Source organism: Phoenix dactylifera, chromosome 7 (assembly GCF_009389715.1).
Source record: "Phoenix dactylifera cultivar Barhee BC4 chromosome 7, palm_55x_up_171113_PBpolish2nd_filt_p, whole genome shotgun sequence".
In the NCBI taxonomy this organism is placed as follows: domain Eukaryota; kingdom Viridiplantae; phylum Streptophyta; class Magnoliopsida; order Arecales; family Arecaceae; genus Phoenix; species Phoenix dactylifera.
The window spans coordinates 12,385,935-12,410,676 of record NC_052398.1 but is presented as its reverse complement, the minus strand read 5'-3'; the positions used below and the strand labels follow the sequence as shown (position 1 = coordinate 12,410,676).

Below are 24,742 nucleotides of genomic sequence, written 5' to 3'. Positions count from 1 at the left end.
GATATGCACGGCGAGCATGAAGTTGGTGCTCCTGATAAAACAGGTGGGGTTTTATGTTGGAAAAATCACTCCTTTCTTAGGAGCAAAGCTATTATTGAGGTTCGAGTTTGTTTAGAAGGCAGTGAAACTTTGAACCAAGATCTTATGTAGGGAGGTTGATAGGTAAAGCATGAGACACTCCATGCTTTCGGGGGGACTGCAAAGAATGAGCGAAAAACCATTTCATTTCATCGTGGTCTTGCAGGTACAATTCCATTGACTCCTTAGTCAGGTAATCAGAGAGGTGATTTCAGACTGTGGACTATTTGTTCTGTGAGTTGGATTAGGGTTGTCACTTGTATGAACCATTAAGGACCCATTTGTGCTCTCCTTGGTTACAATTCTCAGAAATCAGCATTACCTTTTTCCATAGACAAGGCACCAAAAGGCTTACACAATTCCAGATCGTGAACATAAACAACATGAGCAACCGTGCCACAAATGAAGACGAGAAATAAATTCCTGAGATTTATGTAAAGGGTCTTATCATCTACTATATTCCTGCTAGGGCTATGTTACCAAGAGTTGCAAACTAACCAGATCCATGGCTTGTAACCTGCAACCGGCTCTAGAGCTGAGTTGCCTGGCTATGTCCGGATTGAGATCTGATGGCATTCATAACACGTCAGAGTTCTATGAATATCGTATATATTGATGATAGATCTGTTGATCTATGAACACATAGCGTGCAAGCTTTTGGAACTGAAGGAGCAGGAAGCTCAAAAATATCATTCCTTAGGTTAAAACGGTCCCAGAAATGGAACCCATATATGGATGGATGTACTGGAAATTTCTTATAGAAAAAATTATAGGTAAGTTCAATGGATAATTGTTAATTTTCAGAATTTTTGGCTCTATACAATTTTTAATATATAAAACCATAGTATGCCGTACCGGCCCAAATCGAACGGTACGGGCTATTGTACCATACTGATTTGGTACCGGTACCTGCTATGGATGGCGTACCAACATTCGGTATGCCACAAAAACTTCGTATTGTACTGACGCTATGTTAGTGTAGCACTGGTACGGAGTTCAGAACCGAGACGACGAGTCTTGTATAAAACAGTTTCCGTTGAACATGAATTTTTTTTCCAATCCTCTCTCGCGCATGACTGCATAGAATCACTATATTTGTAGGACCATGGAGAGCTGAAGGCATGATTACGATCATGGGGGCGTGGGGGTTGGGCAAGGAAGAGGTATGGGTTGAGCTACATAGGTAAGATATTACTGCCCAGCCATTAACACCGAGTAATCGCACTGGTATGAAGTTCCTTCCTGCCATCACCAGGATACTCTAGCTATATATTGTTTCTTAAACCTCAGTAACTGCTCAAAGTTTGCAAAGATTAAATAGAGAATAAGAAAGTAAGCCTGTAGAATCCATGTACAAGGCTCCAAATATTAAATAGACAATAAGAAAGTAAGGCTGCACAGAATCCATCTACAAGGCTCAACAAGCATTGTGAATCTATTTATAAAGTATAATCATTGCAAGTAAACTTGCAGCTGGTGAATTCCGAAACTATCCAAGTGAATGGTTCTGAGCCTGTGACTGGCTTGACTCCAAGGATCCTTGGGAATCATTTTAAGACCGAAGGAGGCTCTAGGTTTGATAAATGTTCAAATACTGCGATGGTGAGGAACATAGAAACTAAGATTGCCGTTGCAGCAAAACCAAAGAAAATGGCATTTATGGATGTGCCAAAGTCCTTCCAAGATGCATCTTGATAAGTTGGTTTTGATGAAGTAGGGTCTCCAATCCATTCATGGTATTTGGTTTTGGCCTCTATTTCGCAGCAACTATCAATGTTCTATAATGAACTCGGTTAAAGAATTGGCATGATCAGGTACATAAACAATAAAGCATTATAATGATAACATCAAGTCTAGTACAGAAAGCTATCTCTTCAACCCTCGAACATCTTTACTAATTAGAACATCAGAAAATAGGACAAGTTCTGCAATAAAAATCAGATTGTGTTTAGAAAACTTAAATCCTCTCCAGGAATGTAAGAAGCAAAACTAACAGTTGCATCAGGTTGAAGTGTACCAACAGACATCAAAAGTGCAAGATAAACTAGATATCAACTATTGGATCAAATTTTCATGAATGATTTCAAGTTACTTCAGGCGATGACTGTCTTGATGTTTGATATGCTCCTCCTTTTTTATCACCAACAAGCTGCAAGACTAATAGCCATAAGTTGTTTATAGAGATTTTGACTGGCTAAATCAGGAGACTATTAAGAATGGTTGGCCATAACGCTGCCTTTTTTTCTGGCCCTAAGAACCCAAGTAGCATTTACTATATTATCTAGTACATTGCTTGAAGTAACACTTTTTTGGCATATATCAAATTGGTGTTATTTTTCCAAGCCTATTGGGCTACATCCATGACTGATTTCTAGCTGCTAGTAGGTACTGAATGAAGGACAACTTAATGCAATGAGCAAATGCAGCCCCTTGACTCCCATGAAGTATCTAGATAGAAAATAGAAAGGGGGAAAGAAAACAAGGAGCAAGCAAACAAAGAAAGAAGGAGACAAATAGACAATACAACTTTAGAACCAAAACATGTATCAAAGTCCATGATTTATTTTAGATAACAATTAAGGGGAAAGAGATCACTGCCATCATTTCATTTTGAAAATAGAAAATGGATAATTGAATAGTTTATTTAATTATCAGTCAAGATGGTACAATAAGAGATACAGCTAGCACATTGGCAAATCTAAAGTGACCTTTTTCTGTTAAACTTTTATAATTCTAAAATTCAGTTTTTAGTTTTAATGGGCATAATTCTGTTGGTTAATCAAGAAAAGATGATTGATCAGTGGTGAAGAGGGACTGCAATTAGTTAAGAGTAACAGATTTTCAAGACCAAACAACTCTGATAACATGCGAAAAAATTTCATCAAGACGGGTCCGAAGAATTTCACAAATGTGTGATGGAATTATATTCAAAATAGCTAGAACATCAAGGGGTATAAACCTGACCTTCATGGTCTGATGGCATCAGAAACGACAACGAGAGATTCCATGAAGGCCCTCTGGCAAACAAAACAATATTTTTTCTTTGCCAAGTAATTTCCATTCAAAAAAGTTCTCTATATACTACCATGGCTAAATTTTCATAATTTGTTGAAGAGCTGCAAGTACTTCATAAAAAGGGACGACGGCAGCAGCCTGAGAGCTCATGCCATGTTATTGTAGATGCATGCAAATGAATAGGAACTGATGTGGGAGCATAGAAAGAAAAGCTAACCTGTTTAACCGCAACTCTGCGACCGAGAAAAATAGTTGATCCCTGCCACCACTTTATCTAACTGTAACTGAATGACCCACAATAACCAGCTGCAATGAGGTATAAACTGAGATAGTGATTGGATATCTTTAGTTTCCTTTGATCTTCGCTTCTTCGCTTTATATCCTACCTACTTCTCAGTTCCCATCACCACTTTTGTAAAGAAAAGCTGCAATGAAAGCTATAAATATAGATATAGATGAAAGAAAGAATGCTGTCATAGTATAAAATAATTTCAAAATCGCATTTGAGTTCCACTTCCACCAAAGAGTGATTTGATACCATATAGTGACAATGTAAAGGATTCCACAAGGAGGAAAGGAAAGAGAGGATCTGAGACTAGAGAAGATGGAAGACAAGGAAACAAGGCTTCTTAAGGATATATAATGAATTCAGGGTCCACTAAGAACACGAATGACCATAACCATGTCTAAGAAGGTATTGAAAGCCTACAAAGGCCTAAGCGTGAAGAACAGGTCATCAATGACGAAAAATTACAATATGATCTTCTCTTTGACATAAAATTGAAATGCATTTCTGTGTGCAAGGTTGTTCCTTTTCCTTCTTTATATTTAGCATTAGAAGGCTTTAGAAGGTCTACTTCCCTACGTCAGAATAGCATGAGATTTAAGCCAAAGCTCAGAAACAAGAGTTGAGCGATTTTAAAATAATTATTTTTTACATTCATCTGTCGAGTGATTAAAAAGAATTACATTTCTCTAAGTTGTGGCTAGTAAAAGTTCACAAGCTTGACAGCATGCTCGTATGTTTTCAAAGAAATTTATGAACCAAAAGACTTAAAGTGGAGGTCATTAAAATGAAACAAAAGAAATATAATTCTACAATCAGAAGCCTTCTCTCATCTGAACATATATGTTTTATTTGGAAAACCCATGCCATTGTTTATTTATCATCGAATGGAGCAAGCCATCTCTCTCTCTCTCTCCTGCTTGAGAAATATGTTGAGAGTAGCAGCATTCCTAGTAAGACTCTGGACTGAACTAGTCTTGGCTTCTTGTACGTCTGTTTAAAGGAAAACATTTTTTTTGACGAAAAAATTAAGAAATATCAACATATATGCGTGCACATAATATACTTAAATTAAACTTATTAAAGGCCATCTCAGTCCCAAAGGCAAAGGGTCCCCCATGAAAACAACAAAGACATAAAGTAGGAGCTAAAGAAGTAAATCCAAGCACATTTCTAAAGCCCTAGTCATCCTTTTTTCCTCCATCAGAACCCCAACAATAAACAAATCATTCGTCAAAAGCAAAATCCCTGAATATAGAGAGAGTGGTGGGGGAAAAAAAAGTAGGTACCCAAATCAAATCACAAAGTGCAGAAAAAAAGAATGGCATAGCTTGAGATGATATGCCTCATGAAAAATAAAAGCCCATGATGAGCTCCAGAATAACAGCAGCCTCCCCGACCTCATCTAGAATAAGCTGAAATAAATGACCAGTTTCCGGAAGTAATAAGCCAAATAGAAAATCCATGCCGAACCAATAAATTTCCAAGCAAAAATCTTTGCATGCTAACTTTATTATAACTTTCTGAATGAATAAGAACTCTTTTTATCACCACCAAATCATAATAAAGTGTTTGATGGAGAGAATAATATCAAACATCTTGACCTCGGGTTGAACCCACCTCTTTGACTTCGGTTAGGTCATAACCGAGGCGAATGACTTCGGTTCACATCGGGGTGCCACTTTGCTCAAAGTGATAAAGATTAACAATTATAACAAAGCTGTAATTAGTGCACGATCAACATAATTACCGCTGCATACATCTCGCGCTGAACAGTTATTACGTTGTTAACGTGCAACCTGCCGACCTCGTTACAGAATCCAGCGGCAACAAAGTTGAGAAGCTCGAGGTCCCGTCAGAATAGGATGAAAAAGACCCATTACTCATATTATTTTATTGAAAAAGAAAAAGACAGAGAAAACATAAGAAGAGGGGGAAGTTTTTTCTTCTTTTTTTTTTACTAAAGAAGAGGGAGAATTGCACATATAAATTAGTTATTTTCTTTATTCTGGCCAGCTATTTAATCCTTAAAGAAAATATTTATTTATTTATTTTTGGTGAAAAGCAAACATTTATTTACAATTTATTTCTCACACTCTTTAGCAATGATGATCACAAGAGGTACGTGGTAAAAGGGTTAACTAGAAATTGAAGAAAAGCTTTATAGAAGCTAGAAATGTTCGTGAAATAATTGAAAAGGAAAAGGTAGTTGGGGACTAGTGTTGCAGTTTTCCCGCCATCCCCTGCACGCGGCGGGGACACACTTCTCTACCTCCCATCGAGATAGAGAAGAAGAAAGGTGGATTGGAACTCCCGATCTCCTTCTTACCAAGATTCTGTTTGAAAAATTCAACAGAATTAGACTGAAATTTTTATAGAATCATGAATTATACTCTGCTTAAGGCCTATATCAACTCAAGCCTTCTGCGGTCCAAATTCTGTGAGAAAAAAAAATATAGATTTTTTTTTATTCTGCAGTCCTACATGGCCATAAATAGTATACAGAACAAAATTAGTACGGATTTTTAAAGAAAACAGGCTTAGTAGGCAAACGGATCTAATTCTATAGAAAATCTAGTCCAATATTGCTGGATTTTTCAAACAAATCCTAAATGAGTGGTCGAACCAACTGAGCTATGTAAACGAGCTAATGCGATAAAATTCTCTTATTGGTGTCAACTTAGTAGACCGTTGCAACAGCTTGCTTTCAATGTCTCCCCAACATGCTATTCATATTATACGTAGACCACCTTGTCCATGCATTCTTTGCCACCAAGATGGTAGCCTGGTGGTAAGAGAGCGATAATTTCACCCGAGTTGTCCAGGTTCGAAACGCGTGGGCGTCGATTAAATTAGGAAACCGGATGCCCCACGCCCGAACGGCTCGTTGGCGGATATGCTTTCCTTCCATCTGTATCAAGATTGCGCTAGGGTGATGTATCCACACGTGAAGCGGTGAGCCCATGGGTCGGGAAAGGCATACGAAACCTACGACCTGTATCGAATATTTCCTGGTGGAAGGAGCACCTAGTGGGGGCAGTTACGCGGGCGTTGAGCTCCACCCTCTCCTCTTGAGCTGTTATTCTTGAGCTCCACCCTCACCTTCTTTTTTTTTGATAAGAAAGAAGCCAAGTGAGGCCATTTAGATGACCAACTTTCAGTTATCTGCAGAACAAGAAGAGTAAGAGAAGCCCAGCTGTATAAACACCACCACCACCATCAATTTCTAATGTCACCTTCTTGGCCACCAAAACCCATGATCCAAGTTATATGGGACAGTAGCAACCAAGGCGAAGGGGAAAAATAATGCTTTGAACTACTATAACTCCTCTTGTGCTTTCCCCTGGTATGTATTAAAAATTTTATTGCTGATTGATTCTATGCATTTACTTTCCATTTCTCTCTTCTTTCTGCAAAACTCTGTTTATTTTTGTTAATAATTAATGTATCATATGAAATCCAGATAATAACTATTTGTTTAGTAAGGATTGTCATTGCATAAGTTCTGAGAAGTGTTAACAATGGATTTTTTTGGCATTGAGAGCACGAGGATGGTTGCTTTTTCTTTGCATGCACCCCCACTATGTCTCTCTCCAGCATAAGTTTGTTTAGCTCTGTGACCTTGATATATATCTTAAAATTTCCATATATGATTTCAATGGTACATGATACATGCAATGCATATGACTGACACAGAGATATGGATGGGGAGCTGCACTTGTCTTGAGTTTCATCTTTTATGCTAGCTGATAAAATTATACTTCTACCATGGGTTCTCTCAAGCAGTGCTCCCACAACCAGATCATATGAAGGAAGTCATTACCAAGCTGGGTGTTTCCAATCTCTGGCTGGAAGGAGACTCTTTCATGGTGGTCTCCTGGATTTCAGGAAATTCTTCATGCTCTCAGATCCCTCTGGAAGTTTACAAGGTCCCACAGACCAATTCAAAGTCTACCATACGCTTAGAGGGAACCCGGCCGCTAACTTTTTGGCCAATCTTGCTAAGTTTGAGACCTCTATTCACTTTGAAAGTGGCAAAACTAGTGCCTCCTTACGTTTGAATATTGGAACCTCCCAATCCGTTTGCTTACATGAGGCACAATTCTTTTGTACGCATCTGCCATATAAATAATGGGCTTCATATTTCTTCATATTTTTAAAATCATCATCACATGCACTAGTTTTAAAATCATCATTATATCATTTGAAATTTACTGATCTTGACAAGCTAATAATACTGCAATAGATTAATGGACCAAAAGTTTGCCTCAATATGCATATGTTTAGAATATAAATCTATTATCACATTGCCAAGTACCATTCAAGAAGTCACTCATTTTAATCCATTTTCTGGGGGTGCATGTTACTAGCAACTAGCATGGCATCACAGACCAGGCGAAGGACAACAGAACATCATTCACACAATGATGCACTAGCAGCAAACATTTTATAGAACCTACAGAGAGTTAATTGGAAACTTGAGCACAGCTTGAAACACCCAAAATTCATTGTCTATTAGAAAAACATTTCAGCCAATGGTCCAAAAACAACACTGAAATTTGAACCAAACAAGAATGTAAAGCAGAGTCTTATCTGTTTAGCCTGTAACAGTCCTAATCAAGCCTTGAGCCTTCCGTAGAATTTGCCCTTCTCCTCTGTAGTTTGGAAGCGGCCATGCCCAAATTTGGAAGAGGTATCAATGAACTTAAGCTTGATCTCCTCCATAGCCACGCGTGATGTTTGCTTCAGCAACGACTGCCTCAGAGTGACAACCCGCTTCTTTGGTCCCACACAGCAGCCTTTAATCAATACGTAATCATCCTTAACCACCCCATAATGTGGGAAGCCTCCCATTGGGGTTATATCCTTCTCGGTCCTGCATTTACAGTTTAAACGTTCTTGTTCAAGTGCATTACAGCTATAGGTCCACATAACATGGATGCAGCAAATGTTAAAAATAACTAATAGTATGAACTGCTAAGCATAGACCATGGCTTGCAAGGGTTGAATGAAAACATAACCCTTTTTTAAAATGTAAACATCTAGTTTAAATTTGTTGAAGTGGCTATCTATCTCAGAACATTTTGGTCCGTCATAGCAGACAAGCATAGTACCTAAACCGCCCTATGAGCAAATTAATAAACAGGATGACTGACCTGTCGAATTCAGTGATAGCCTTATGAGACTCCTCGCCAGCCTTTCCAACCTTATAAATTTTCTTGTTCAACTCTGAGCGATGATGGTAACCATTCTGCCCAGCCCTGGCCACCGTGAATGAAACCCTAGCTGGATGCCAAGCACCGATACAAGCCACTTTGCGCAGGCCACGGTGGGTTTTGCGGGGAAGACGAGTGACACCCCAACGAGTCACCACACCTTCATAACCCTTGCCCTTGGTAACTCCTATGATGTCAATCATCTCATCCTTCTGGAAAATAGCATCTACAGGAATTTGCTTTTCGAAGAAGCTGTAAGCATAATCAACTTTCTGAGCAACATCTCCACCATTCACCTGGATCTCCATCAGGTGTGCTTTCTTTTGTTTCAACCCCTTCATCCTTCTAATCTACAGACAGAAAAAATGGAAATAAGTTGATGTGAGACATATATGGGATCTGAATACAAACCATGGAAGTTCCAAGGAACTTTGTATCTTCGGCAGAAGAATTTTGGTTCAAGCAATATGAGGAAGAAAAACCAAGGAGATGGAAATAGTGTACCATCTATGACGTACCTGATTTTCACCTTGAGGTTACCTACACCAATTAGAGACTAAAGAAAACCATTACAAAAGTGAAGGCCGTGGCTCTCCAGAGTTTGATTTTCCGTAGTTTATTAATAGTATTATCAAACTTAAGCAGCTTGCAATTTTTTTTTCTGGATTAGATCTATATACAGTGACAACTTCCAACCAAAAAGAAGCCAATAGTTCAACCCATAAAGCCTCCTAAACATTAATAATAAAAAGGGACTTCCTCCTTGTTGGCAATGAATTCCAACATCACGGATATCTGTACATATCTCTGTACTGGATTTCTCTTAGGTTCATTTTTATAGTCAATATAAACAATCTCCACCACTGAATTAGAAAAATAAATAAAAAGAGGGAGTTGTGAATCTAGCACTTGGTATCTAAAATTTTACAAGGTGCGACATGTATTCACAATTGATGTCATCCTTTGATCTGGATTTAACTTCAATATCATGAAAACACAAACATAATTTGCAAGTCCAGCTGTGCTACCAAATGGAACAAATGACACCCATTGGATTGTTTTTGATGGTCAAACATGAAAAACAGTCGATGAAAGAAAACATCAGGAACAAAGAAAGTATATGCAAGATTACCTGAGTGTGAGCCAAAACACGAATAACAGATGCATACTTCTTCATTTTCTCTAGCTGTGACTGGATTTCTTTTTTCCCATCTTCAGTTTCATACTTCTTCGAATACTTAGTAAATGCTTTCTTCTTGGACTTGTACCAGTTTTTGTAAAATCTCCTCTTTACTTCCTCACTAAGATGCTGAGCCCAAACAGTGTTCAGTGAGCGAAGACCACGGGGAGTCTTCACATAACCAACAACACCAACAACAATCATTGGAGGTGCTTCAATAATTGTTACTGCTTCACATGTCTCCTTCTTATGGAGCTCTACATGCAGAGAATGAAAAGGTGAATAAGCAGACAATACACTAAATTTCAAAAGATTTAAGGTACATAGTTTAAATAAATTCTATCACTTTTAAAATAGAGTTTAAAACTTTTAATGATTTTGAGAACATAATATTTGTACATTAAGAAAGTCTTCATGATTAGGAATCTTATGAAAAAATTTCATTTAAAGAAAGAAAATATGCCAAACATTATAACTACCAGAAAGCAACTAGATGTCCAATCCAATCCAAAGAAATATAACATCCGAAGACTTCAGATTTAGGGATGCTAAGCTCACAATTGCAACCACCAAGCTTAATGGGAGAAAAAAAAACTAAAAACTAAGAAAATTAAAACTTCCTGGCTTAAAAGATGCATGTGTATGCACAAGCACATACGTGTGTGCATGCATCACATATCTGCTGTATATAAGTACAGACAAAGCATGAACAAAAATGGTCACAACATAAAAAAAAAGGCACTGATAGAAGTTAGATAAATATTACAGTTAAATTCATAAGTTATTATATGAGAAAAATACAAATTCACTTACTTGATCCTGGTTTATCAACTTCCCTGACTATATGTGTCATCCCAGCTTTGTATCCTAGAAAGGCAGTTAGTCTAGGAGTCTTGCTTGGGTCGTCCTTTGGGAAGGATTTCACTGCATCAGAGCAAATCGAAGAAAACTTAACAAAATGCCAAGAGCAGAAAACTTGTAAATAAAATATTTAGAAGCCATTCAATTATTCTTGCAGAAGGGAAGCATGGTAAAGATTTTTCAAAAGCCCTAAGATCATCTTAGGGGAAGGACATAGTTAAGTATAAAATATGTTGATACTTATTAAAACTATAATCTATATATATTACAAATTAGATTGTCTGATACAAAAATTTGAACTTTAGAACATAGACTATCAACAGAAGGACTTAAGGACTTGCTAAAGTTAAATCAGTTTGCTTACTCTGATGGATGACAAAAGAAGCAGACCTGGCTAAGCGACTCTTAATTACAGAATGATTTGGCCAATTTTTTGGAAAATAAATGGGTAACATACAATCAATGGAGAATTATTATAATAGAGAATATTATATACACACTACAATATGCCCTGGAAAGGTACTCCCAAATTATATGACCAGTCAAATAAACCATGATTGGTGAGGCAAAAGATAAACAGACAGGAAAAAAAGTAAAAATAATTAGCTTGGTCCTTTACTCGGCCAAGTTTAAGTCTTTTACATAAGTTTATATACTTCAGTACAGCATTCAAGTTTTAAGGATTTGAGGACTTATTAACAGTGAATCGGTTTGCTTCCTTGGATGCATGATAATAGAAGCAGACCTGGCTAAGCAACTCTTTTTTTATAGAATGATTTGGCCAAATTTTTGGAAAAGAAATGACTAACTTAAAATCAATGGAGAATACTATGTACACTACAATATACTATGGAAAGGTATCCACCAATTATATGACCAGTCAAACAAACCATGATTGATGATGCAAAATATAAACAGACAGGGAAAAAAACGTAAAATAATTACCTTTGTTCTTTGCTCAGCCAAGTTTAAATCTTTTATCTACTTTATTACAGACTTTGAGTTTTAAGCTTTGATGTGATTAAATTAAGCACCAGAAGTGAACATAGTTTTAAACTTTAAGCTTTAATGGAGTTTATCTACTTTGACACAGAGTTGGAGTATAGAAGTTAAACTATGAAATGAAATTACAATGCAATCTATTAATATGGAAATGAACATATAAATACCTTCTGATACAAAGTTAAAAAAAATCCCTTGTGATCTCGCAAAATGTCAAAACAAAAATATAGCAGAACAAACGTTGACAACAATGAAAACATTTAAACCATGGTCAGTTAATTACTGTGACAAATGAATGTAAAGCTGACCCTTCAGCATTTAGGGGAAAGAGAAAATTATGCAAGTTTCTTAGTGTTAAGAAAAATAATGGATAGCATTCTCTCAATCATAAGAAATAGCTAACATTTCATAAAATATAGTCTAGTAAAATAAGACTCATGCAATATACATATTGCTAACATAGACACACTAGCAATGGGCAATTACTACTTCATTTTTCAAAGGATAAAACAAATATCTGAGAATGTGATTCATTAAATTTAAGTTACTATACTAAGGTGCCCATCCAAAAGGACATTTGGGCTTTGCTGACTTTACAAAACTAGTTTTGTAAGATCTGTTTTTTTTATTAGAACAGATTCTTGGTTAATATCAAAACATGTTTTCAAGGAGGTGTACCTAAAGATTGCCTTATTTGTTTGTTGTTTCATAGGAGGGTTTTGAAGGGTAGGTAAATCAAATATACCAACAGACTTGGAAAAGGGAAGATAAACAGGCTCGAAATAAAGAAAGGTCAAAGTAGCATGTGGAGGACAGGGGTTGGACGGAAAACAGAAGAAGAAAGGTGACAGAAAAAGGGGATGGTGGAGGAGACAGAAGGTTGGATGTGGGAGAAGACAGGGTAGATGGATGAAGAGGTGAGATGACTGGGGCAGAAGGAGGAGCTGATAAGAGGGGATAGAGGAGGAGCTGATAAGAGGGGATAGAGGAGGCAAGGTGTATAAACACTATTCGTGGAAAATTACCAAATTTCTTTTTGGAAAGCACTTCTTGCTTTAAAAGTTGCAAAGGAATCTTTTTAAGAAATACCAATCACATCCTAGGGTGGTTTTAACATAAGCAAATACTTATTTAAAAAATAAATACAAAATAAAACTAATTAAGGCCCCTCGTGACCTCAGGTAACAAATGGCATGTCCTTATGGGCTCCATAACATGGCCAGCCTATTTATTTTCTTTTTTCCCTTTCATGAATATAACCAAAACTTCAATAGACATGCATGGACTAAAGAAGTTTTCTTTCTGCTTTTTTAATATTCCTAGCAGCAGAAGAAATTCTTTTATAACTCTAATTCTTGATCCCATATCTCTGACTTCCTATGAAAAAATATGCAACTTTTGGAATTCTTTCTAAACTAGGAATCTGACCACGTCTGGTAATCAAATTAGAGACGTTTGACTTCCATGCAATATATTACTTTAAATAATGCCATGTATTGTAGCATCACAGTTCATGCATCAATACTAACCGGCACCTTTCGCTTTTCTGTTTTCCCCTTTTCTCTAACTGGCTTTATTCCTCTTTATAATCCTATTTATCTTGGCTGTTGTGCACAATAATTGATAGAATCGCTCCCACATCATATGGTTCATTTAACATCTCATAAATTCCAACATTTGGATTTCGCGATATACTTGTACCTTAAAACCAGTTTGGTAACTTGATATCCATATGAATTAGTAAAATCAGCTTTTTATAAAATCTTATTTCCTTAAACCTAAAAAAAGCCCCAAGAAGAGTTTGTGGAAAATCTGGCTCATTCTCTCCATTCACACCTTTGCAATACTTGAGAACTTCAACTGAAAATATCTTGAACTCTATGGTGCACCTGAGCATTCATTAAATGTTTTTTCCGCTTGGACCACTTCAAAATTGGATAAAAGATGAAAAACAAACCATACAAGCCTCATGGATTTACCATGTATTTATTATCGACAACATAAATTTTGTTTAGAAATAAATACACAGTGCCAAATTACTAATAGCAGGGTAATACCACATGCTGTGGCATAATTGCAAAGTAGGAAGCACATTTGAAAGTAGCATCAAAGACCAAACTAGGAATGGCGCAGCTCTATTCAAGTTACCAAGAAAAAAAGCATAGAGCAAGGATAGTTCTCTCATAATAGAAGCAAACAACTAACTTTTTCATGTCCCAGCCTTCATACACAAGCACACAAGGACAAGAACACATGCACCCAAACCAACCCCACCTGTACCTACACAAACTCAAAACTTCAGCATGTGCACACGGACAAACTCATCCTCATATACATGCACAAGCAGACCAGCCAACAACAAAAACCTCCCCACTCCCTCACCACATCCATGCATGCAGGTCAGCCAATGACAGCCGCATGCGCACAAACCGCAAGAGAGGGGGGGAGGGAGAGGAGAGGGCGATAACATTATGTCCAAATTACAATTTGCATGTTATCAAAAATTAGAAATCAACAAATACTTCAAGAAATTTGAGCTCTGACAGAAAAAGAGCTTCCCTGGTGTATTTAACGCAGTTGCCAGAAATAATGAAAATGCACTCCATGCTTGTTACAGCATCGACTCGCTTGCTCGCATGCACAATTGCACACAACGGCAGACACATTTAAGCATAACCATGCGCATATACAAATATGTGAAAATGTTTGCATGCAGCCACAAGTTTGACTGATATTGATGCAATATAAGGCTCAAAGCAACATCATGGAGAGGATATATCCAATTAACAGCAAGAAAATGCAACAATTAAAACATTAATATGATCCCAGATGACACCTAAAATATCAGATGTTACAAACCAAAATAACTGACTGGAAGATCCACAAATAATCTTGTAGGCTTTCAAAATAAAGTATCCTAAGCAGCTTTAATTTCATCAATTCTTTTCTGAATATAGATATAATAAGCAACGAGATATTAAGCCCATACCAGGTCAGGTAGCAATGTAGCACACATCCAATATGGGTAAATACAGACGACAAAAATAGTAGCATGATGCAAGACTAGCAAGCGGACCTATCCAAGTAACCCAGAGAAAGAGAGCAAGCAACAAATAAAGCCATAAAAAGTAACAGAGACCTGTGGCTACAAAATCATTTCTATTATCATGCAAATGTTTAATAGAGCATTGTCCATGGAAAACAAAATAAATATTTTTTGATGGAAGAAGAAGAAACCTTTTCCTCTATGTCGGGAGGCTCTTTTTCTGGGAAGAAACCCAAGAGAACCATGTCGGGGATGCTCGAACTTACGGTGAGACATAGTGTCTTTCTTTCTTCTTCTTTCCCTCTGTAACTACAATGATTTAATTATCTCACATCTAGAAAAACACTCTTTTTGATGGCTAATAAACACAAAATGCAAGATCTGAACTGTATCCAGTATTCACAGGCCATCAAATAAATATCAAAGAAGATTAAGGAAAATCCGAAAGCAAGAGTATATCTGAGAGGAAACAGTTCGCCAGACAACTAAAAAATATAATAAATATAGAGAACAACATGAAACCTTCAAGAACAATTTAAAGGCTTCACAGCAAGTGCATACAGAAACGAATGATCAAAACTAAAACCAACTTTGTGAACATATAATGCTCCTTAATTATCGGAAGTTAAAAGGAGTAGAATGATAATATTAATTAGATAAATCTAAAAATCGTGCCTCCCTCCGCAGTTACTAAATTTGTATTCATAACCGACCCACTTGAATACAGTTCAATCAGAACCAGATAAAAGTACAAATCTAAACCAATGTATATTCCTTCCTAAAAAGTGCAAACATGTCTAAATTCCCTATCAAATAAGCTAAAACCCACTTAAACTCAAGACTTTTTAGCAACACGAGCATTAGGGGAAAAATTGCCTAGCAGTGCCTTGAATTTGTAAATGATTACAGAAACACCCTCAACTTTAAAAGCACAAGTAACGAACCAGATCTGGCAAAGATGGCACAAAAAAGCCTCCACCACCAAAGGCCTATGGCATCAATAAATGCCAATTCTCGGGCTCTCTGGTTTGTCTTCCCAAATACCCGGTTGTGGGTTTTGGCAAAAAAAAGCCCTTTCTGAGACTCCAGCCTTGATGTATCTCTGAGTTCTTTTTGGGAGGACAATTTTTGGCCACTTCCAGATATGGAGTTATCCAAATGCTTTAAAGCACGGGCATAGACACTCACTTACAAAATCATAGACACTACACAAGAACAAGAAATCCAAATCCTCAATAAGAGTAAAAAAGCAAGCAACTTAATCAAAAATTTAAAGATAAGTCCTTATAATAATCGCAGAAATCAAAGACTCCTCGATATCAAAAAAATAATAGAAATCCGCTTGCTTTCTGTAAATTTAGATTGACAAAACATATTTTGATTTCAAGCGATAGTTTTAGCAGCACCTCCGTAAAATCAAGTTTAATGAAATTTTTCAAGGGAAAGAATCCATAAATATCATATAAAACGGAAAGGGGAAGAAACAGACGATTAGAAAAGTAACAGTTTGGAAAATAAAGATCGTCAGAGCACTCCCTTGATCACACTATTGGGAACAAATTACAATGCCATTCACGATATCAGAGATCTTTAACCCACGAGATCTCTACAAAGCTTTCCTGATCGAGCTCATTACAAGATCAACAAAAATAGCTATTTGGCTTCTCAAAAAACGACATTGAGCTAATCTGGATCGAACATTTACAAAAAAAAAAAACAGTTTTAAAGAATCCAACCCAGTATAGGACGATACAAGGTCGAATCAACAACGCCGGATCCAAAATTGAAAGATGTATTATAGAATGATATTGTTACCACGAATGCGAGAGAACGATGGACGACGAGTGGCGAAGGATGGAGAAATGGAGCGGGGCGGGCTGAAAACCCTAGACCTCCACTAGGTTTGAATATAAAGGAAACCGAACGGCCGAGATTGGTCTCGCGTCGAATCTGACGCTGTAGAGCTATTGCGGGATAACGCGAGTCGGACGGTTGAGGAGCAAGTGGGTTTGGTCTGGAGTCCTGAACCAAACCTAATTATTTGGACCGTTGGTTGGACCAGGTATGGTCGCAGATTGTCCTCCAACTTCCTCCGGCCCGTCCCATTTGTTCCTTTTTTTTTTTCCCTTTCTCTTTTTTTTTTTTTTTTTTGAACTGGACATTCATATTGACAAATGGTAGATAAATCTAGAAGCATCGGTACTATAGTAAGGGGCCTGGGGGCCTAAGGAATTTTTGAGATCCAATATCCAATAAGAGGTTACATTATCGATGGTCTTTATATAAAAACCTATTTAGATATTTCTGTAGAAATATTATGAAAGAATTGGGTTCATTGGAGGCCCGCCGAAGTTCTAGTCTAAATTCCAACTCGTATGTTTGTTATTTTGTAGGAAGACAAAATATTATAGGACTCGTTTGATTTGCGGAAAAAGAAGGGGAAAAATATAAGATTCAACAAACTAAGCCTCGTCCACTTGACTGCCCAGTCATATTGGCCGGAAGAGACTTTCGATCGGAGTTTTCTTCCACCCTCGAAATAAATAGATGGAATCCAACTCTAGGTCGGATTTCGGTCACGATCAAACCTATTTAGAGGCCCTTCCCGATTCCTCTCTCACCCCCACTAGAGATCCATCCTCGATCGAAGCTCACCGCCGACGTTCTACTCCTTCCCTCTTTCTTCCAGATCCTTTGGATCCCCCGATGCAGGCTAGTGATCGCCAAATTTGGCAGAAATAGGGGCACAACCTTGTTTCTCCTGTTTTCATGGATCAACTCCTATTTCTTATCGGTTCCAGCAAATTCCACCGTTGGTGCTTGTCACCAAGGCCACCCTCCTATTTCTTTCTTCCAGTTTCTACCAATAATTAACCTTAGCATCTCACCAAGGATTGCGAAGGCGTCTCACCAAAGGGGAAGAAGAGAAGTGTCTCGCCTCTAGATCACAAGCAATTTACAAACCAAAATATTTTGCATTGATTTATTCATCATGTTCACTTTATTAAATAGATGAGGCGTTAGAACAGAATAGAAAATTAATCTCATGACAAAAGTCAGATTAAGACTGATAACTAAACTCAAATACTAAAGACTAAAGGACTCCTAACCAAAGTAGGACTTAACCAAGTCAATGGACCAAACAAAACTCCTAATCAAAGTAGGACTTTGACTAGCCAATCCCATAAACATTTCCATGCCTAAGACTCTTCACGCCATGAAATCCTAATGAGTTAGGACTTCTCCTATGCGGATGGACACCTCATCACATCCTCAATTGGGTCCACAAAAAGTGACTTGGGTTGACCTAATTACAACTCAATTACATGGACTCAATCCACTAAATACAATTCATCAATTACAAACTCAAAACAAAAACTCAAATAAACCTAAAATAAAAGAACTCAATGTGACTTAATAGACCAAATTAAATAGACTCAATCTAATGTAATTAAATGCTGGAAATCATGAACCCAATGTGTTTTCGAGCACTCCCAAGCAAGAATTCAAACTCGACGTACGTCCATCATGACTTAGGCTCATGCTCCTGCATCAGTATATAGGATCACAACTTGCACAAGCATCACACCTACATGCTTCTAGACTAATAGCAGGAGTGCATTTTCCAAGAACTCCTTTAGTTTGCTGAAAAAAAAAATCTCGTTGAGAAAAGCTAATTTTCGAGATTATAATACTTGAAAAAATAATTTTAGCATATTTGGTTGACTATGTAAAAGTGGTCATTCTATAGTGGCTTATGTTTCATTGAGCATTTACCTTTAAAAAGTTGTATGAAATATCTATTATACTTTTAATAAAAAAATCATATTTATGGATTTAAATGGTTTAAGGGTAGTTTGGAAAAAACCAAAAAAATCCAATTCTCAACTGGTGGGAAAGTAGCTTTTCTATGTCACTCTTGAATTTTTCTTTCTCATGAAATATGAAAATCTTATTTTCATGGGAATGCTATTTTTTCATCTTTCCCTTTTTGAAAACTCTAACCAAATAAAAAGTCTTTCTTCGCAAACCAAACTAGTCCTAAAAGTGGCCCTCTCAAGAAGTGTTGGCTTCCCACTTTCGATCCATATCTATAACCATAGTTAGATATACTACGATACAGGCGTATCATACTGGTTCGGTACCGATATTCGGTACGGAAGGTGTACCACCATTCGGTACGCCAAAAAGATTCTATACAATACCGTGCTAGTGTGATGCCGGTACAAGGTCCAGTACCGAGACAGTGAATCTTATTTGTAATCATATACGTTCCAAGATAAATGAAATATAGAAAACAGATATATTCATCAAATTCCATACTATATAAATCACAATAGAAGATCACAGCCGTTTATATACTCGCACATTTATCCCACAATAAATTAACCATATTTTAATCCATGGGCCTTATACAGTCAAGCCAATCCTACTTTGGTTCCGGCCTATTGAACCATCTCGCTCCATTGATGCCAGATCAAGCCCATGCCAAAATCCTGGCCCTGCAACCCTCCTAGGATCCTCGCAAGAACGGGCCGTTCTCATCCCCTCGTGATGCTAACCGAACCGAACGGACCTCCCGCGCGAATTAAACGTGGCGGGGGCATTTCGGGAAAAGAACGGAATTTCCAGTCCCATTTTATCCCAGCCGCCCGTTAAACCTCCCGTCAAATTCTTCTCTCTCTAGACGCTCCCGCCAGTCCGCCGAAGAAGGCATCGGGGCTTCTCAAACTCCTCTCCGCGCCCTAGGGTTCAGCTTGGTCTCCATTAATGGAGAGCCTCGCCCTGGCTTCCTCCATATCCCCAGTTCTCATAGGTTCTCCGAACCCCGTCGAGATCCTGAGACGGCGGTGGTCGTTTGGTCCGGCTCTTCCCTTGTTGGCGTCGAGAGGAAACAGCACCAGCCGGAGAAGAAGGACAACTTTCTCTGTGTGTTCGCTAAGAAATGGAGGGGGAGATGGTGCCTCTTCCCAGAGGATTTTGGAAACTGGTAGATCCTGCTTGATTTCTTTCCTTTTCTTAGAAATTTTAGAGCTCCCCTTCGCTCTCCTTTCTGCGGATTCTAATGATATCTTAGAATAAATGCCATATTTGATATGAGAGGAATCGTGCATGTTGTTTATTAAATTGGATCGATTAGTTCTTGAAAAGAAAATTGTTCTTTTTATAAATTTGGAACTAATTACTGCATCCTTCTTCTTTGATATGAATTGAATCTTAAAACCGGAAGCTTTTATTGTCAGAATTTAGCGAGAAATTGATACAAATTTTTTAATGGGACTCACTTTAATGCACTCTAATGCAATAAAACTTTGTACGACCAGATAGTTCAATTAACGAAATTTGCTTTAGAGTTACTTCATAAATTGATCCAATTGGGCTAGACCCTCAAAAAATAAATTGATCCAATTAGATCCCTTTAAGGATCTAACCATCTCGACAAAAGGAGATGACAGATGGCGTGGTTGCAACAGAAAAAAATCAAAAAAAGACTCTAATACTTCAACCTTATAATCATGGTCAGACCATACAGATTGATTACTGCTATTGCTTTATAACATTGAATCGAACTGAAAAAATTCCCTGTAGATAAGGCATTACAACGAAATCTGCCAATTAACATTATATATAACCAAATTTCTCGTAGCATCTAGTCGAGTATCTTATAAAATTCAATCCAGTCCATTCATTAAGTATCCAAGACATCAAGACCATAAAATTCTTTCAAGGATCCAGTCAGGTTCTACAGGAAGGTCCATTTGAGTATGTGAGAAAAAGTGTTGCATGCAACAAAATCTTAAATATCAAATTCTGTGGGGTCGATATGTGGGATAACTTATGCAAACATAAATTTGCAAAGAGAATTGAGAACAAGTTAATCTTAGGGTCAAGCACCTCATGGAACTGGCAATGAATATGTGCTTGTGAGAATTCTAAGTTAGAGAAAGAATCCAGTTTCATGGGGTTGACTAGGATAACATGTTTTATACATTTTTTTTAAATGATTATAATCCTTTGCATCAATTCATTTGCAATAATTGCTGTATTCCTAGTTTCATTCAGGTTTCTTTTAAAATTGATGTGCTAAAGAAAGTTAATGTGACGTAACTACTATTTCAATATTTTCTTTCCCAATGCTCAAACATTACATCCCATGATCTTCCAGCAGAAAAGCAAGCCATTGCTTGCAGATGCATCCATATCGTGTTTCAATTTATTTATTTGCTTTCTGAGTTCGGAGTTTTTTATGGCAGTGCTGTGAAAAATGAGGTATCAATTGCATCTTTGCCGGACAATTCTGAGGGAAATCATTGTTTGATTTTTTTTCTATTTTTTTTTTTTTCCCCTTCACATTCTGTTTTCATTATAGAAGTTATGCTTTGTGGAGCAAGTCCCAAAAAAAATGCTAGCAGCCAAAAACAAGGTCATGACTTGAAAATAAGAAGCATTGGATATGCATTATTTGACACTAACATAGATATACATTGTCTTCTTGAAGCCCCTTCTCTCCCTGTAGGTTTCTATTTTAAACCTTTGGGTCCTTATAGGGTCAGTGAAATTTGTTGCTTAGTTCTTAGATAATATGCGAGCAGTTTGCTATGGGTTAGACTCCCCTTGGAGTTTGTGAGTTGTGATGTAGGATGCTTGTATCATGGACATCTAAGCCCACTTCACCCAAAGTTGCAATTGCAAAAGAAATATAGATAAAGCCTGTCACTGCAACATATTTCTGCATTGAACTCAGGGAAGCAAGTAAATATTCTCTATTAAACCATAAAACAATTTCGGAAAAAACTTCTTGTACTTTTATTAAGAACTGTTAAAAAATAGTTTCCAACTAAGATGACTTCTAGAGTGATACGAGAATAAATGTTTTATATGATATGAATGTTTTAAATCTGTGGAGATTTATATAGTTTGATCTTTGATTATCAAATTCTGACATTACCATTTTGTGCATGAAAACAAAAATTCTTGTCTGGGGACATTCTGCAAATCTTTCTTTCGTCACCTGTGTTTCATGTTCCTTGTCCTATCTCCATGATTTGTTTACAGAGGTCTGTTTCACGCTGCTGCTTATTTTACTGTTCTATAATTCTAGGAAAAGCAGAGACACAAATTTTTGCAAGTATTTCATCTTCAAATGATAGTGGTACATCCACAGTTTGTGGCAATCCTCAATTCCAAGTGCCATCCCCAGCACCCTACTTGTAAGTTCATTTATCTTTATGGTTAATTTATGTTTTCTGCAGTTACATAATGACTCGAGTGTAAGATGGAGCTGGTTTGATGCAAATAATTGTGTAGGATTTCATTCTTTGAATTCATTATACCACTCAAATTGCAGAAGCTCGCCTCTTTTATGGATTGGAGTTGGAATTGGTCTATCAGCTACATTGTCAGTGGTGAGAAGCTTATTATTTAAGGTGGCTACTGTTATTATATGGCTATCATGATTACGTTTTAACCATTTGGCTGATGTGCCAGGTGGCAACAAAATTTAAGGTGAGACTATTCCATGCCTGCATCCCTTTTTCAAGGTATGCTTGCCCTGTGACCTGTTTGCTGTAGATATTGCCTGAAGTACCTCAAAAGGTTTTGAGAAATGGTAATAGATTAAACCACACTAAGAATTCCATGCTAAATATTACAAAATGTTTACTATATATAAACCTCTTTGGCAAGCATTTCTGAGTGTGCTTGCATGTGTATTCTTTGTTGTTGTCATTTTCAAATTTGTTGATACTTTATTTCATTTTTAAGCCACCCCTGCTCCTCCATATAAACATTTATTCTTCTTGTTAATTCCTTCATCAATATCATACTTTATGGTGGTCATTTTCTATGTAATTCCCATATACAATTGATTATAGGTCAAAGGTTCTAAGCAGGAAAATGATGAGGTTGAGTATGTCAAATCATTGATTATAAGGAAATCATAGATGCTTTTAATTAAATTATGCAACTTATATGCTGACATGTGCACAAATGCACTCTATTTGCGCTGCATCATTATTGCATGCTTACACAAACTCATGCAACGTTATCCAGAAAATTTGTACTGAAAAAAAATATGGTGCCTAGTTAATTTGGATGGTCTCCTTTTCTAGCTGAATCTGAAATCTTCTATAAGCTATAATATGAATCTTTGCGTGTAGTTTACTTCGACAAGAAGTTGAAGCATTAAGTCATCTGAGCTAGTTACTTTCTATGACCTTGAAGCAACCAGCAGATTTCTACCAACAACTTATATTAGGCATGATAGGGTTTATCCAAGAATATCCCTTGCATACCCTCTTCACTTGTAATGAGTTACCAGTGTGTCCTATTTCATTTTCTTGCCAATTTATGTGCTATGGCAATTATTCTTAATGAATGATAACATTTATTGTTTTTGAACTGCATATGAAGTTAACTCGCTCCATGCCATTCTTTTCATCCATGTATACCTTTAACCTCATGTCAATTACATGTGGTTGAAGCACTGGCAGCTTGGTACATGGTCTCTTGAGGACATTGGCTGTGATCCGCCGTTGTATGTCCGTCTTTAAGTAGATTCTTGTGATTTTGATGTGAGAACTACTTCTTTCAGAGAAGGGCAATACAGCAGGCATTCAAGGCCGTGATGGGTCAAGAAGCACCACTAAATGGCCAATTTAATAATGCTGCCTTCTCTCCAGGCTCTCCATTCCCATTTCCTTCTGCATCACCATCAGCTCCAACTCCTGTTACTTCCCACCCAGTTGCAGCAGAAAATGTTGCTGCAACTAAAATAGAAGCAACTCCACAAACAAAAGACGGAGACAAAGCCGTAGTAAACAAAGAAGCAAGTAAACATGGTATTTCACCTACTTCAGATTAGCAGCACTTTTTGTGCATCCAGTGTTAAATAATGCATGCATTATATATTTCTTACTCTATAATGTTTATAAAATGTCTCTGACACTCCTGTTGCTTCCTAACCAACTGCAACAGAAGATGCTCCTGCAACTAAAATTGAAGCAACTTCTCCTGCTGAAAATGGAGATAAACCAATAATAAACAATGAAGCAATTAAACATGGTATTTGTCCTACTTCAGATTAGCAGCACTCATTCTCTGTCTGATATTAAATAATATGTGTATAATGTATGTCTTGTTATATGATATTAATAGGAGATGTCGCTGCAACACCTGTTGCTTCCCAACCAGCTGCTGCAGATAATGCCCCTGCAATCAAAGTTGAAGCAACTCCACCAAAGAAAGACAAAGTTGAAACTGCAGTAAACAATAAAGGAACTAAACATGGTGTCTAACTTACTTTATATCAGCAGCACCTTCTGTGCATCCAATGTTTAATAACACATGCATTACTTCTTTTTTTTAATGTTCTACTATATTAAACAGGAGATGTACCTCCAACACTTCTTGCTTCCACACCAGTTGCAGCAGAAAATGCCCTTCTTGCAGCTGAAGTTGATGCAACTCTGCCAATTAAAGACAGAGATGAAACTGTAGCAAAGGATAAAGAAACTAAACATGGTATTTGATCTACTTGATATTGGCCGCACATCTGATGCTAAATAATGCATGTTTCATATGTTCTTGTATCTATCATATTAACAGGAGATATACCTCCAAAACCTGTTGCTTCCCCACAAGTTGCAGCAGAAGATGACCCTGCAACCAACGCTGAGGCAATTCCACCAACAGAAGACAAAGTTGAAACTAATAAACAGTGAAGAAACTAAACGTGACATTTGACCTACTCCAGATTGGCGGCACCTTGTTGCATCTGATGTCAAACAATGCATATGTCATGTATTTTTTATTTTATTATGTTAATCATCAAATATGGGCATGTTTGATTGTTTTTGGCATGTTTTAAAGACTATTCTTCTTAAGAAAATTCTTGAGCCTTCCAACAAGAGGAAATGTATTGTATTCATTCATTTTTTTCTGAATGCATTGTATTCATTCATTTTTTGGGTGGAGAGGAGGGGTATCTGTTTACTGATTTATAGAATATAAAAGATTATCTTCTGGCTTGAGCTTTAACTTTACTCTCCCACCATTCC

At 37.1% G+C, this 24,742-nt stretch overlaps 2 protein-coding genes across 2 annotated transcripts; one reads left to right on the top strand and one right to left on the bottom strand.

Annotated features, from left to right (window-relative positions):
- Positions 1-7,795: 7,795 nt before the first annotated feature.
- LOC120111364 (60S ribosomal protein L3-like) lies at positions 7,796-16,617 on the bottom strand. Its single transcript, XM_039128329.1, has 6 exons — positions 16,500-16,617; positions 14,876-14,987; positions 10,589-10,699; positions 9,728-10,032; positions 8,536-8,945; positions 7,796-8,255 (listed from the first exon to the last, which is right to left on the bottom strand). Exons 2-6 carry the CDS (start codon positions 14,958-14,960, stop codon positions 7,997-7,999), a joined length of 1,170 nt encoding a protein of 389 aa, XP_038984257.1. The 5' UTR covers positions 14,961-14,987; positions 16,500-16,617; the 3' UTR covers positions 7,796-7,996.
- A 2,744-nt stretch (positions 16,618-19,361) lies between these two features.
- Positions 19,362-24,738, top strand: LOC113463383 (protein TIC 40, chloroplastic-like). Its single transcript, XM_026808470.2, has 9 exons — positions 19,362-19,674; positions 21,787-21,895; positions 22,033-22,090; positions 22,173-22,190; positions 23,278-23,524; positions 23,661-23,747; positions 23,841-23,972; positions 24,072-24,206; positions 24,291-24,738. Exons 1-9 carry the CDS (start codon positions 19,455-19,457, stop codon positions 24,404-24,406), a joined length of 1,122 nt encoding a protein of 373 aa, XP_026664271.2. The 5' UTR covers positions 19,362-19,454; the 3' UTR covers positions 24,407-24,738.
- The last annotated feature ends 4 nt before the right edge of the window (positions 24,739-24,742 follow it).

Coding starts and splice junctions, on each gene's coding strand:
- LOC120111364 (XM_039128329.1), bottom strand. CDS start 14,960: ATGTCTCACCGTAAGTTCGAGCATCCCCGACATGGTTCTCTTGGGTTT. Junction 10,700..14,875: donor CTCCCGACATAGAGGAAAAG/GTTTCTTCTTCT, acceptor GCTCTGATGCAG/TGAAATCCTTCCCAAAGGAC. Junction 8,946..9,727: donor GTGTTTTGGCTCACACTCAG/GTAATCTTGCAT, acceptor TTCTGTCTGTAG/ATTAGAAGGATGAAGGGGTT.
- LOC113463383 (XM_026808470.2), top strand. CDS start 19,455: ATGGAGAGCCTCGCCCTGGCTTCCTCCATATCCCCAGTTCTCATAGGT. Junction 23,525..23,660: donor CAAAGAAGCAAGTAAACATG/GTATTTCACCTA, acceptor CAACTGCAACAG/AAGATGCTCCTGCAACTAAA. Junction 23,973..24,071: donor CAATAAAGGAACTAAACATG/GTGTCTAACTTA, acceptor TATATTAAACAG/GAGATGTACCTCCAACACTT.